Below are 14,164 nucleotides of genomic sequence, written 5' to 3' on the forward strand. Positions count from 1 at the left end.
CACTGGAGGCGCGCGTGCACGTCCGTATGTGTGTTCACAAATATTTTAATGCATGCATATGAGAGCTGAAATGAATGCAGGAGGGCTGGAGAGCGCAGGGAGTCTGCCACTGAACATGTCCATGTTTGCATTTGGCCTTCCATCTGCTCTACAGCAAAGGCCCAGTGAATTATTCAGCAGGTCATTAGCCACACTTATCATGAGTGGGCCGCCCCAGTCGATTAATCAGCCGTCAGCGGCCCCACTCAACCCGCAAACAGGAGCTCAGGGCAGAGCGTGTCTCCGTCTGTGTGTATGAAGGGCTGCGGCTGAATTATTTAAAGGCTTTAACCTACAATGGATAAGTGCAGTAAACACTGCGATTCCGGTAATCTCTGCTATTTCAGGTGAAACAAGTGTGAGAGTGAGTAACAAAATGTTTGTGGTGTGTGTGCATGTGCATAAAAATAACACTTTGTAGGTGAGTACACACTATTCAGACACAAGAAGAACAAAGAGTTGAGCAGCAGGAGGCATTAATGCACATAAAGTGATCATCAAGACACCTGCAAGTCCATCAGGAATTTTATTCAGTGAAAGAAGACAGTGAGAAAGGTGGAGTTTCACAGTAGCACCAACTTTATGATGCAAGCTCTGGAAATATCTTGTGTTTCCTTTGTGCATGCTGTATTTACAATTTGTGTTGCTGCATTAATAATTGATTAAACAACAAATGCGCTAGAGAACATCTTCCTAAATGTAAAAATGTAATACAGTAGGCGTACAGTAGAGCCCCCATCAACATGCTTGCAAGACCAGTTTCACTGTAGCTTTGGCATGAACAGCGGCAACATTTCTGATTCATTTCAATCTATTTCCCTGTATTTTAAGCCTCAGTGTCAATGTTTACATTTTTATGCATTTTCCATATGTTGTTTGAATAAAACAGTATAACAAAATGTATCAAATATTACTTTCAAATTGATTTGATTGCACTGATTGCTTTCCAAAGTCCTAAAACATACTTATTCAAATAACGGTTACTCAGAATTGACTGAAAGTGTGAATGAATGACCGTCTGTCTCTGAGGGTTTGCCTTGTAAAGGACTGGTGACCTGTTCTGGGTGTAACCTGCCTTCACCCAAAGTCAGCTGGGAACAGCTCCAAACACCTTGCAATCCTAAACTGGAAAAAGCAGTGCAAGAGAAAGTGGTATTTATATGTGATGTGTAATCTGTAAGTACCCTAAATGTGTGCTTCTGTTGGTTGAAAAAAAGACAAAAAAACTTCCATCAGGCGTAGAGACAGCTTCAATATTAATTCCCGCAATTGTAATGAATCAAGAAATGCTAGATATCCACTATATTGACTACAAATTCATTCGGCCTAACAAACTGCAAACTTATAGAATGGCTGATTTATTTATCAGTGTTTTTTGCTAAAAGAGCAGCCCTGCCCCGAGTGTATCTCGGTAGGAAAACAGTGATGAATTTTTCATTCACTAAGCCTCACTTTTACAAATTATTGTATGGAGTATAGAGAGGGAGGCCTCAACCCCGAGCCGTGCTTATGTCTGACATGCTTACTGTCAGCAGTACATTAACAACACATCAACACAACTCATCCGTACATCAGCTCTCACATGCACGCGGAGTCTGCTGCCAGGAATGCAAACAACTGCACCATGTATATCCCAGTGTCTAACACTCACATATTCTGCTGAACCATGCAGCCTAAATCACAGACTTGTACAATGACACTGTTTAGTTCTGGTTAGTGTCAGCAAATATTTGCAGACTGGCTGTCATAACAGGGGCATAGCTGAGAAATGCATGGGAGAAACCCGGCAGGTCTGCACTACTAAATAAATCAGTGGGGATACTTCACCCTGTGACCCACCCCCCAGTTTTTATCTGAGAGATCCTTGCTTTTTTTTCCCCATACGTTGGTCTCATAAATCCAGCCTCCCCTGGGCAGGCAGAAAGTTGCCATGTTTTGGCAAGAGATGTCAGTGTAGAATGTCAGCTCTGGTTTGAACTGGTGTCACTGGAAGACTTAGTGGTTTAGTGGGAGATGCTGAGCGCTGATAGAGTCATTACAGCGTGATAATAAACACCACTGGAAAACATCTACATGTGTCCTGGGGTAATTGGAGAGAGTGAAGGCTGAGAGACAGCGGTGTGATAAAAAAAAGCGGTGAAATGAGAATAAGAATATGCTTAAATCCAGCAGGTTGACATGAATAGCAAGTGCGTTTTGACTGGGAGTAATTTAAATAATCTGACACCTCGACAACAGAAAGGCCTGACACAGAGGAAAAAAAAAAAGCCCGGCTTCTGTAAATGTATAAACATATATCTGTTTTTCAAAGCTATTTATATTGGAAACCTGTCCACGTTGTAACCCTGCCTTTGCACTTAGTTAGCTGGGATCGGCTTCAGAGTCCATAAACACTGAACTGGATACAACAATACAGACGATGGACGGACAGACGGAAACTCATATTTGGCCATTTTTACATTCTTGAAAAATTTAACTCGATTACAGTTAGTTTCTGTCAAAGACAGGAGCAAGTGACTGATACTGAAACTGTAAAGTAACAAGTCACTTAGAAAAATAACCAGTACATTAAATTTACTGTTAACAGACATTTTCACAATGTGCACTCAGCTGTATAACTGCAGTGAAACGATCCCGAGTCGTCAGCACCCACGGCATTTTGGCCAGTTTTAATTGATAAGTCATTACAAAAGTGTGATTGTTTCATTTCTCATGGTTGAGGAGTTATGTAAATCTCAGAACGGCTGTTCTTAAAAGAAAAGCGCTGTGAAATAACGGCACTGAGAAAAGCTGAAAGAGAAATCTACCATGCAGATGGCAACACACAGGTTTGAATAAGGTGACCTGTCACTTATTTACGGTACATCACAGCTACTGTGGATGCAGGCTGATGTTTCCGTTATTTACAGTCGAACAACTTTCAGGACTTTGTCAGGAGAACCGATTTGGTTCACAAGTACGTAATGAGGCGCTTCTTAAACAATGGACAAACTCTTCCACGAAGAGTCTGCACACAAAGCATGAAAGACAAAGACGCTCACCTACTATTAAAATCAACAAATAACAAAAACTTCAGTATTTAACTGTGATGTAAATTTCACAATTGCTCGGGTGTCACCTCAAAAAAAGTGGCAGCACATTAACACAATTTCCTTCCATCAGATCAGAAGCAGTGAACTTTTTCTAAAAGCAAAAATAGCATTTATTTAGGAAAAAAAAAAATTTAAACTTGAACAAAAATAAAACAGCCAAAAATACCTGCAGGCTCTGCTTAGTGGGGTTTTTAATGAAGTTTACCGTCGAGATCCCGTCTAGACACGAGCTCCCCTGTACTGGCTCTCCGCCCCGCGCTCTGGGAACCACTGCCTGCATTTCTCATTTTGAATTTCAGTAATATTAATCTTTTGAGAAATACACCACTGTATAAATGGGGCCCTAAGCTGCATGTTGAAAATAAATAAGTTGAGTATCACTGTGCGACACATTCTTTCAACCTGAAGTTTTATTGAAGTCAGTCTGTCCTACACTGCACTGCTCTCTTTAACAGCTACTCACACCTCTTACTCAGATCCTACAGAAAATTTCACAGCTAGAAGGAGGCTGCAATTTATCAAAATGTCCCCAAATTTTCCTCATTAAACACATTAGCACAATGAACTGGAAGTTGGCACACTTTCAAGGTCATTTGAAACATATTCGCACTGCAGCAGATGGTATTACCGTCTGAAGTTAATCTAATCTGACAACAGAAAAAGCAGTGAAAAGCCAGGCAATTTATTCAAGCTCATGAAATGTTTGCGGTTTTCTATATTTTCTCAAGAAAATTAACATGAAAACAACTTAACTTACATTGAAAAACAAAGAGAGAAACAGATTTTGAACAGCAGCTCTACATCTGTATTTCCTCTGGTTTAGATAACAGCTACCAAAAAACTGAACAATTACAAGAATCCTGATAAGCTATGGGTTTGGTTGAACATGTACATTATCTCCACTATGTTTTGATAAAATAAAAATAAAAAAAACTTGTGAATGAAATATATGTATAAGTGGTTTTCATGCCTTCTGTAAAAGGCAGCTGAGGTGAAACTCTGCCATCTGTGCTTGAAGAGGCTCCCGTCGTCAGCGAGCTGTTAGTCTACGTTCTCCAGCTCTCCTCGGGTCCTCTCTTCCTACTGAGTGTGCTCAGCGGACAGGAGCCAGTCTAATCCCCCTGATATGAGGAGCGCCCTGAGACCTGACAAAGCATTCCTCAGATAAAGACACGCGATCACAGAGATGCGGAGGAATTCCCACAGCTGGGGGTCGGCAGACGGACTGAGTGCGAGCGTGTTTGTGAGTGAGCAGGAAAAGATGGAGAAATGTTTTCTGCAATACATGGGAACTCTGACTTGACATCCTGCCCCATGAAGACTTCCGTCTTCCCGCTTTCCCATCTCTCTCCACCCTCCCCCCGCCGTTCGAAAGTGTCTGTCTGAGAGTCGACGCAACCAAATGCAAACCAGACCAACAACCGTCCTCTCTCACCTGGGCCTGTCTGTGGCTTCAGCACCAGTCCTCCCTGCTCACCCCACTCTACCAGAGGGAATGCAAATTAAACTGTTTCCATCCCAGAAAGAAGGGGGGGGGAACCTCTTTTCAAAAGTTAGACAGAAGAAGACAGGCAGAAAAAGAGAGTTGTTAAATATCAGTAGCAAGGTGAAAAGAAACAGCCTCCTGTCAGCTTTGTGGGTCTCTTCATCCCAGACAGGATTCCCGTTTTCCTTGAGACAGGCTCTTTGTAAGGCAGTTTGCTCAGGATGAGGACCGGCATCGACAGCTAACAGGAAGAACAATGGGAGGAGGAGAGGAAAGTCAGAGACTCAGACTTTCTTAGGCTCTCAAGACTCCGCGGTTCAAAAGGGTTTCTGTTGCTGAAGGTTTTTCAAGATTCACCAAAGCCCCCTCCAGGGGGATACCAGGCTGAGATGTCTTCAAGGTCTGAGTTTCAAAAGACCCCTGCAGGTATTTAGGGATGAATAGTACGAAGCTGTCAGCTGTAAAGCTTGAGAATCACAGACGCATGTAACACATGGGCTTTGGAGAAACTCACCACTGTCAGGGTTTCACAACACGGAAATTTACACTTTTTATGCAGGACAGAAAACACAGTTTCCCCCATTCCCAGTATAAATGTGTGACCTTTAACCCTCACCTATCGAAAGAGAGAGAGCGTGTTGACGAGTCCCTGGCCGCGTCTCCCACACTCCCGATAAACGCCGGCGGAAGCAGGCTCGGATCCACCATGATATCATCACCCGGGGCGCTGACGAGGCTGCGCAGGATGTCCTTCACGTTCTTGCCCTTTGAGTCGGCAGACGCGGTGGTTCTGACCTCGGACGACAGCGTGGACAGGGCCTCAGAGACGGCGTCCGGGCCGACGGAGGAGGACAGATCCTGTTCGCTGGCGGCTGCTGAGGCATGGTCTTCCCCGATGCCAGAGTCATAGCGCCTGAGAGAGAAGCCATTTTCCACCTCGGCTCCACCAGACACAGCGCCGCTATCTATGGAGACACACACGAAATGAAGAAATGTGAGCAACAAACCATAACACAACGGCTTCAACTTTCATTATCTGGCAGTGCGCACAGGAAGAGCATTTTAAGATCTTAAAATCTTCTAACGCACCAATATAATTCAGTTTCTGTGTACCTGTGCTCCGAGCAGACTGGGAGCGCTGAGGTTGCTTCTTATCATTGTGGGGCTCCAGGATGTCACGGTACTTGGACACCATGAGGACTGAGATGAAGTAGACCACAGCCAGAGCCAAAAACTGGGCCTGCTTACTGTCCTCCTGGAACAAACAACACACACTAAACCATCTTCCTCAAAAAGAGCCAGAAGTGAGAGAGAAAAAGAAAGCTCGTTTTATAGCAGTTTGGAGTATGTACTACACAAAAAATGTGTTTGGAGAAGGACTCACAATATCTCTGAATACAACGGCCCTGAGGCGGTTGATGTCCATGTCCTGAAGCAGCCGGTCCAAGTCTCTGATTGGGGACATACCACCTGTCACGGCATCAACGGGACTCTGCAGACAAGCAAAAACCGAAAAACGTTCCCACATGAAATGTATCTGGCAGGTTAAGTCCAGAAAGACGAGTGAAGCAAGTCCTCATCAGCTCTGTGCACAGATGTAGAGTCGTGTGAGGCTGAACTGGTTAGGGAAGCTATACCCCCTGAGATCATGTCCTTCCTTAACATAATGGCTTTTCTATAGAGCCAATGCATTATAAATGAGCTTTAACACCCGGTTCAGGGAAGAACGACACGACTTTACTGGAAGTCACTGTATCAGATCAAAGGGCCAATGACAAAGGGCCAAGTCTAGTGTAACAAATCGCAACCCATGTGGTAATATAATAACATAAGAGCTAATACAATAACACTTGGTTGCTGCTGGTGAAAAGGACAGAGGACAAAGCTGTCACCAATGAAAGTGGGGAAAAAAAAAGAACAGAGAAAGGTTGGAGTCGTGTGTGAAATACAAAGAATGAGGAGTACAAGAAGGAGAGTTGATTCATTTTGTGTCATTTTCTATTTTAGGAGGAGCAACGATGAACCTTTGGGATACTTGCCTGTGCAGATGCAGACTTGGCCGTTCCGAGCACGGCGCTGGGCATGGCGGAGTGGCTGCGAGCCGGGCCCTGAGCGCCCGGCTTAAACTGGGCCTGCTGACACTCCAGACAGTTCCTCACTGCCATTGCACACACTGGGGAGGGATTGATAAAGAGACACTATTTGACATCATAAAAATTAAACCGCCGTCGGGAGGACAAACCGAAATCTCTTCTGTTTGCTTGTTCTTAACGCTTGCTCAACAGAGGAGTCTGCGAGAAATTCCAGCTCATAAACTCCGCAAAGCCACAAGAGGAGGCAGCTGAGAGAGACGAAAACAAAAAGAGAAAAAGTGGGGCCATGACAAGGTCAGTGCTCTGGCCGCCGCTGGCAGCATCGTTCACTCTTCCCTGCTCCACCTCTCCTCCCAAGGTCATAGTGCAAGGGTGTGCTCTTGAATCACACGGACTGTGCGCAGCTCCCATAACAAATGACACTGCCGGGGCCGCGCGCGTGCTGAGTAGGCAGCAAGACGCACACGTCCTTCGCCACAAAGCATGTCCTGTGGCCCGGCAACTTCGGGAGGATCCGAAACTGCCGCACTTAACATTTGTAATTTAATGTACTGCTCCCCTCAGGAGCCCCTCCCTACCCCCACGGTTTTGTGCTTGACAACTGACAAATGCTAACTCTGAGGCATTTAGATTACGAAGGAGGGAATTATTCCGTCTGGAAATGGGCTCGCTTTTTCCATTAGGACCACTCTTTCATACGACCATTTATAACAGGAGAGGCAGAGGGGAGGGGCGGAGACGCTAAAACCTTGTTATAGTTTTCCAAAATCAGATTAGGTGCCAGCAATGGGGAGCGCATACCTCATCAAATATTCATTTCATAACGGCTGCTTTCCAAAACTGAACGTGTACTACAGTGGCATCGCTTTCCTGTGAAACCCCAGCAGCGGCAATATTATCTGGGAGACCAAACGCTCCTTGGATAACGCGCTTGCGTTTTGACAGCTCTTTTGTTTGCAACCAAGACTGAATGTAAAGGAAGAAAGAAAAAAAAAAGATACCTTAGTATGCAACTCTATGTGTATCGGGCAAAGAGAAGAAATTATTTAAAACGTTGTAGCAAATATTGTACTACTACTTCCACACCTGGGGAGTGTGAGTATGTGCGTGTGTGTTTGTTGCACTACAAAATATTAATAATGTAAGAATTTCAATATCTTTTATTCAGCGATAGGGAGGCTCGGCTTTTGATGCTGTCAGAGGAAACTTTAATAGCCTGCAACAGAAGGCAGACAGAGGCCTGAGGCTACGCCGCCGTACAGTAGCGGCCAAGGCCATTATGGACAACTCACTACATCAGGCAAGCAGCCATTTTCAAGTGTTGCCACGCACTTGGGTTAAAACACCAAGATAAGAGAGAGCTGATACAAAATGGGCAAAATGGGGATGCGAGCAGCAGCAGCAGCTATGCATTGAGATGAATAAAAGGCTACAGGAAGTCATGACCGCAGCTACTATGGAAAGCTCTCGGTGGCTGTGGTGACACAAATTAGGTTGACAGAAAAAAAAAAGGCAGTGGCCACAATCAGAAAAAGACCCAAAGGTGTGAAAGCTCCGCAGGGATTATGAAATAAAGCTAAGTGCAAACTAAGGACACACATGAACAATTATCTGAACGGTTTGTCTGCTCGCTCACTAGTCGGTTTGTGTTTCAGTAATGTCACCGTCTCACACAGAGAGATTACTGAATAAAGCAAAAAGAAGTGTTTGTCAGTACTATAATTGAGAAACTGAAAAGAAGATTGCATGTCGATCGTGTTGGAAAAACAATGGCTCCACTGGAGTAATGCACAACCACATTTAACTCAAACCTTTTAATATTAACCTGCATAAACAAGAGCTGACGTAACAACGCCGAGGCTAATTTGATCAAGTTTACCGAGATGCTGCCTGATCTGAGAAGATAATGCAGCCCATCACAACGATGAATTCACTTCACTTTGTTGACTACAGGAAGCTAATGAAATGAGCCGGAATACGCCACACTATAAGGCACCTCATACTTCAGTGGCCTTTAAACTCAATTGCGTTTCTTGAAAATTCTGATTAAAAACTTGAAAAGGCTCTTAATATACATTTTTTTCCAGGGAGGATGTTCAAGACAGATCACTAATTTTAGAGCATTTTCCTTTTATTAGAAGAGTATTGAATAAAACTTTCAATTACACGACGAAGAAATGATTAGGTGGGAACGTTCTCACTGCAAAGTGCACAAAAGACTAAAAGAAATGTAGAGTCAGGTGTAAGCAATGTTAAACCTACCGAGGCGAAGGCACTGTCGGAGGATTCCCCCTGACGACATGTTCTTCTCAGCTTCGATCTCTGTGAAGTTGAGCGAGCTCGCAAATATGAGGACATCCACAAGGCTTATGAGGCGCTGCAGGAAGGTGACTGAAGCCTCCACTGCCAAGCCCTGGGATGGTTCGATGTTCTCCAGTTCATGCTGGTAGCAAAGAAAATTAAACGCATGAAAAAAGAAGAAAACACTAGCTTCCACTTCAGATTTTTTTTTCCCTATCCAACAGCAACATTACAGTCAATACATTGATTTGCACTGGATCTGAAAATGTTCATCTTTAGGTGTGTTAAAAAAACAACAATGGATCCCAAATGTATAAACAATGATGGCCTAAACGTGCGTCATACAGCCTGCTTCCGCCGCGCTGAAGTGAGACTCAGACGAGTAAAACTGTAATTTTTCCACATTGGCTTCAAATCTGGTTACAAAGCACAAACAACTGAATGTAACCGAATTATGATGGGATTTAATGTCAAGCCATTTCTAAGGCTGCTCAGGTCAACAGAGAATCATGTAAGAGAGCCGCAGCCGCTGAGGTCAGACGAGACAAAATCAAACTAACAATGTTAGCGCGCTGCTAACTGTAGGCTAATGTGATTGGGAAAGGTCAATGTGGATGGATCACTTTCTGTGACCGGAGACTAAAGTGCAAACATGAAATCACAACACAGGCCCCGGGGAACTCACCGAGGACGAGGTGGCAGCAGAGAGCAGAGGCAGGATGCCTCCACAGGCCATGATGAGGTTGTCCACCACCTGGGAGATGAGGTGTATGCTGTTGTGGACGAACACAACGTTCTCACTGCTGTTCACGAAGTCCAGAATGGTCTTCGTGGAGTGACTGAAAAGCAGAGCAGAGGAGATAACGTGAAATAAAAACTATTTGTGCCTCATGTATTTGTACAACTAGCCGTCATTCATTATCTATTAGTCAATGTATAATGAGAAAATATCAACTCATCAATGATTCGATCAAAAATAATCTCTACAAACACTATACAACCAAACAGGAAAAATGTGTGAAACACCCTTTCAGACACATGTAGCTCTCAATTATAAGGAAGGAAGGTTTGTGAGATTTAATCTCTTGTCTGTCCCTCGGAGACTTAAAAAGTCGACACATCTTTACTCCATAAATCAATATTTTTGCAGACAAAAGACGGAGTGAAATCAGAGTCAGCAAACCGTTCCCCTACCTCCTCCACATCTGAACATCTGTCTCGATGGAGAAGAGCAAGTCGGTGAGGAGGCGCTGGTGCATGTGGGACCAGCGAAACTCCGGGATCCGAAACATGGTGGAGCGAGGAGCCGAAGAGCTGCTGTCTCTTGGCTGGCCTGAAGACCCTCCGGCTGCTGCTGACTGGCTCGTTTCCTGCAAAAACACCCCGGGAAAATTCAATAAACCTGAAGCTAAAAGCCAAGTGAGGGACCAAGTCCAGGCTCTGGAATTTAAACGGTTCACTTTTTCCTGGATGTTACAATTCATTTCGTCACAATGTTCTAAAATCTAAAGGTGAAGAACGTTGGATACGTACTCCTCCCGGGGTCTCCTTCAGTTCAAGTCTTTCTGTGTCTAAGGCCACATTGGACACGTCCAGTCTTGCGATTTTAATATCTTTGGTCTTGCTGACGGGCTCGCTGCTCTTGCGCGTGTCGGAGCTGGAAGTGGTGGGGGCGCTACTGTCGGGACCACTGGGCAAGGCTTCTGCCGCAGCGGCGCCGCTGGTTCCTGAAGGCTGGCTGACGGAGGTGGACTCTGCTGCTGCTGCTGCTTTAACCTCCGGGTCAGCAGAGGGCAGTGTGCTGTCCGAGGGCTGCTGGTCTGTAGTATCAGCTGCAGAGGAAGACTGCTCTTCTGTAACAGTTTCTTTGGGCGGCTCTGGCACACTTTGCTCAGGTGTTTCCGCAGGAGGAGTCTCACTCGCCAACGACGGCTCCGATTTCTGATCTTCTTCACTTTTTCCATCATCCTCCTCCCTCTTTTCCTGTTTTTCTTCCTTTTCCACCTGTTTTGTGTCTTCCCCCTTTTCACCTTCATCGTCTTCAAGTTTCTCATCATCCCGTTTTACCACCTGCGATTCGTCTCCAGCAGCGGCGGAGACGAAAGACGACTCTTCCTGGCTGTCGTCGGCGTCACTCGGGTGGACTTGGTCGCTGACAGAGGACACATCCACAAGGTCCTCGTTAAACATGGAGGCTCCGCCCACCATGCTGTTTTCCAGAAATGTTGCAGTTTCTGGGGACATTTGGTTCCTCTTGCTTTCTACCTCTGAAATAGCAGAGAGGTCAGCTTCGTTCAAGGAGTCGTCCGTCATTGAAATTGATGATTCGCCTTTGTTGTGCTCACTCTCAGACTTTTCCTCGTCCGTTCCAGGTATTTGTGAATCATTACTTGCAGACGTTGTGGAGTCTTTATCCACTTCCTCGACTTTCGTATCGGCCGTTTGAGGCTGACCGTCGAGTGGCTCTTTAACTTCATCATTGCTTTTGTCAGTTAAAGTGTCCTCTGCTTTCTGCTTGACGTCTTCATTTTGCTCCTCTGAATCAGATTTCTGAGTCACATTTGCTTCAGTGTCTTTTCCGACACTCGACTCCTCCGCCGCCTTGTCCTCTTCTTCTTCGGCCCTGGACAGGATGTTGGACACAGTGATGGCTGCCTGTCCCCTTTCGTCGCTGGCCTCCTGAGGAGCGCTGGTGGAAGTAGACGCAGTTTCGGGGGGTTTCTGGGACAGCTCGTCCACCGTGAGCTCGATGACAGTGGAAGGGGCCGCCTCCTCGGCGGGAGACCCGTTGACACACTCCAATGTCTCGGAGCTTTGGCTGACTCCCGACACAGTGCGGATTGTGCTTTGAGAGCCTGTTGACTCCTGGTGCTGATACTGTCGGAACATGCGGGACAGATTCTCCTTGTGCAGCTCGAAGGACACCTTAAAAAAAAAAAAAAATTGCAAAGTTAGTCATCACTGCAAATCCTGTAGATTTGTTCTGTTCTGGTTTATGAACAAGTATGTCTGAGTTCAGGCAGATTCTCATGCAGTTTCGTGTGTCATTGCTTACTTACCTGCAGTGATCAAATGAATAAACAAGCGAGAATGAGAATAAGTCATTTTCCTACATAATGGAGATTTTCTCAAAGTGGAAACTATTAAATTGCTGCAAAAACAAGTGAAGAAAACTCCTGGTGGATGTACGACACTATACCGCAAGTCTGGATACAGTTTAGCTGAAGGTATGGATGAATGGACGGAGGATTTCAGGTATGCAAGGGCGGATAAGCAAATGGGAAGATAAACAGCTACTACTAACATATCTGATGATATGTTATGACGACTGCGAATGTAATATAAATTCAGTGTGAATCATAGTGGGTTTTTAGGTGAACAGTTGTGAAATAACCCAATAATCATAGTGATCTCAACCTTTGACCATCAAAACACAATCATTGTGCGATTCAATTCTTGAGATACTTAAAAGGTGGACACATGAAGCCGGAAGGAAATCGACAACTAAAACACGATCCATTTTTCTTTGTTATAGAATGAAACTTTGAGACAAAATTTTCAGAAATCTGTATTCTAGTCATAAAAATTGAATAAACAGGGATGAGATGAAAGGCCATGCATAATTACATCTGCACAAAAACATAATACTGGCTGCTGCCAGTGAGCAGGCGTAACGATGACGTCTCCAGCAATATTTCTTTTAAAAAAATACAGATGTTTTCTTTGTTTAATAATATTACATTTAAATATTTTGGCATAAAAAAAAAGACTACGTTATCATAGTCCTTGTATCATAAACCTTTCATAAAAAAATGTGTATCTGGAGCCGGTTTGTGGTTCACTCCAAGTTCAAGAACTTATTTTCCGTCTGAAAGATTTTTCTGTAGCCGCTGATTTATTACTACTTCCTAAACAACCTGTTTACAGAGGAAACTTCATATTATGGAGGCGTGTTATTCTCTGAGCGCCCTTTTGTTGTGAGATAATTCCAACACCTCAACTGCTGGGACCGTTTGTGGCTAAGTATAGCATATTTAAAACTTGCTCTCCCTCGCTTACGTACAGCTGCCCACGGCCTATTAACCTCTATCAGTCTTCTTACCATCTGATATGGGTGGACCAGACTGCTAGTCTATAACGACAATAGTCCACAGTGGCATTTGAGGAAGAGCCCATCCATGTAAGCAGTCATAGATTAGCAGTAGATACCATTAGTGTGTGTCTCCTGGCTGTGCTGAGTGCGTGTCCAGCATCGGCAAATCCTCCCACGCCTAATTTAAGACCCTGCATTAATCACTGGGCTCAGAGGACAGAAAGTCAAAGATGGGTTGGTGGTGAAGAGAGAGAGAGAGAGGAGGAGGAAGGAGGGTGAGGGGGGGGGGGGGGGGGGGAGTGAAACTAGACCCACTTTGCTGCATTTTCACCTGAGGCTATTTGGACTGAAGGAAAGCAAGGGAGTGAGAGAGAGAGCATGAAACAAAGAAAATGAAAAAAGCCAGAGATGAGCAGGAAGGGAAAGAAGAAAAAAAAAAAAAAAGAAATTGTAAAAGACCAAGAAAAAAAAAAGTGAGTCATTGAGAGTGGAAGAAAGGAAAGGGGAAGAAAGAAGCTGATTATTTGTAATTAATTAGGCGTTATTGTTCTAAATTAGCCTGCTACATGGGTGCTCATTAATCTTCTGTAGTGGGGAGCAGTGATTGGTAATCCATAGCTGTTTTCTGAGTGCACCGTCTGTTCTAAATGCACCAGCAGCCCGTCTCCTTCTCTCCTCCTCCTCCTCCTCCTCCTCCTCCTCCTCCCACTTTCCCACTGATCACACAGCAAGACCTTCTACCCCATTAGTTTGAGCTTAATTTGACATTTAGCATTTTTAGCAATTAAAAAGCCAGCGTTCGGAGTGCACCGCCGTGGAAATTATGCAGGAGAGCAGGGCGGCACATAACGTCATGAACTCGGGATGAAGTCTGTGCATTAGGATGATGCATGCTGGCCTGAAACGGGGCTCGGTAACAGATCCAGTTACCATTAGACAGAGGTAGTGTATGTCTCTGTGGTTTTTAAAAGAGCGCTTAGCCTCGCTACAATATATAGAAACTGCCTTGGGTGGCTGAGACATCAGTGCTGATCTAATCTAATTTCTCTCTACTCCATGA

The 14,164-nt window shown here is 44.6% G+C and overlaps 1 protein-coding gene across 7 annotated transcripts in view; it reads right to left on the reverse strand.

Annotated features, from left to right (window-relative positions):
* The window catches only part of lrba (LPS-responsive vesicle trafficking, beach and anchor containing), a 184,463-nt gene that overhangs the window by 120,166 nt on the left and 50,133 nt on the right, over positions 1-14,164 (reverse strand). For 6 of the 7 annotated variants that reach the window (XM_030094715.1, XM_030094718.1, XM_030094721.1 and 3 more), the window contains exons 22-29: positions 10,545-11,936; positions 10,206-10,381; positions 9,697-9,850; positions 8,973-9,153; positions 6,657-6,790; positions 6,002-6,109; positions 5,731-5,872; positions 5,234-5,582 (exon numbers count right to left, since the gene is read on the reverse strand). In XM_030094715.1, the coding sequence (XP_029950575.1) occupies positions 5,234-5,582; positions 5,731-5,872; positions 6,002-6,109; positions 6,657-6,790; positions 8,973-9,153; positions 9,697-9,850; positions 10,206-10,381; positions 10,545-11,936 (2,636 nt within the window). The remainder of the gene's footprint in view (positions 1-5,233; positions 5,583-5,730; positions 5,873-6,001; positions 6,110-6,656; positions 6,791-8,972; positions 9,154-9,696; positions 9,851-10,205; positions 10,382-10,544; positions 11,937-14,164) is intronic. The other variant, XM_030094717.1, reaches the window with a different exon arrangement.

Source organism: Salarias fasciatus, chromosome 6 (assembly GCF_902148845.1).
Source record: "Salarias fasciatus chromosome 6, fSalaFa1.1, whole genome shotgun sequence".
Classification (NCBI taxonomy): Eukaryota; Metazoa; Chordata; class Actinopteri; order Blenniiformes; family Blenniidae; genus Salarias; species Salarias fasciatus.